The 1250-nt window shown below is 38.9% G+C and overlaps 1 protein-coding gene across 1 annotated transcript in view; it reads right to left on the bottom strand.

Moving 5' to 3' along the window:
- The window catches only part of ADCY2 (adenylate cyclase 2), a 193904-nt gene that overhangs the window by 80607 nt on the left and 112047 nt on the right, over window positions 1-1250 (bottom strand). Inside the window, exon 7 of the mRNA XM_031552698.1 lies at window positions 978-1105. Coding sequence (XP_031408558.1) covers window positions 978-1105 — 128 coding nt within the window. The remainder of the gene's footprint in view (window positions 1-977; window positions 1106-1250) is intronic.

Consider the following 1250-nt stretch of genomic DNA (forward strand, 5'->3'; position numbering starts at 1 on the left):
ATATATAAAGTCTTCTAAAAAAGTTAATTACAGAGAAGTTGAAACTAAACCTAAACCTCAAGTCTACTAAGACATGCACATCTTATTGCTTATACAACAAAATGGAAGGTATACTTCTCAGCCCAAGGTCTACAAACTTGTTAAAGATGTTTTCAGTATACATGTTCAATATCACTCTGCAGGCTAAGTGCTTGAGGCATCTTAACAACATTTTTTCTGTAGAGTGGCAACCACTCCTGATCAGCACAATTCCAAGCTTACAAATCAGGAGCTCAGGTCTTGAAGAGAGCCATTTGACTAACAGGTGGGTGGCAGCATCATGACTGTGAAAAGCAGGGCTTCCCAAATAAGTGACGTTTATATTTACCACCTTATCATGACAGAATCACAGACTAGTTGAGATCAAAAAGAACCTCTGGAGACTGTCTAGTCCAAATCCTTCTCAAAACAAGTCCAATTAGAACAGGTTGCTCGGGGCTGTACCAGCTGGATTTCAATTATTTTTCCCATAAAGGAGTCTCTCTGGGCAACCTGTGGCAGTGATCAGCCACCTGCAAATTAAATAAGTATTTCTAGAGGTTCAGAAGGAACCTCTTGTGTTACAGTGTACACCCACTGCCTCTATTTTGACACTGGGTGCCACTGAAAAAGCCTGATCCATTTCCTTTAAATATCTTCCTTTCAAGCCCTTACATGTTTTGATAACTTCCCCCCGAGCCTTCACTTCTAAGGAACAGTCTTAGTTCTCTCAGTCTCTTCTTATGAGAGATGCTCCAATTTCTTAATCATCTTTGTAGGGCAGTGACAGAATAGACTGGCATAACCCAACATTTTTCTTTGCTGAGGCCAAGACCAAGATTATCACGTTAGACCTTGTACTGAAACATGCAAACTATGGCAGGTCTGAATGTTTCAACCAGCAGCTACAGGTAGAGGGAGACAGAATATTGTTCATCTAATAAAACCACAACACTTACTTAATGGCTTCACACATGTCCAGTCCCATTTTCACACAATTCTTGGCATGATTTTGAAGAGAAATAGGTAGTCCAGAAACACAGTAATAGCAGTCACCTAGGATTTTAATTCTCATACATTCGTTTTCCTGGAGGAAAAGAAAAATCAGATGATCACTCTCAACTTGATTTACATAAATGGAGTGTTACTGCTAAAAAGACTGACTTAAATGATACTATCAAAACTATTCTGCTTAAGCTTGTTTTAATAGAAAAGGATTTGGCTTGCTAAAA

Source organism: Meleagris gallopavo, chromosome 3 (assembly GCF_000146605.3).
Source record: "Meleagris gallopavo isolate NT-WF06-2002-E0010 breed Aviagen turkey brand Nicholas breeding stock chromosome 3, Turkey_5.1, whole genome shotgun sequence".
Taxonomy (NCBI): Eukaryota; Metazoa; Chordata; class Aves; order Galliformes; family Phasianidae; genus Meleagris; species Meleagris gallopavo.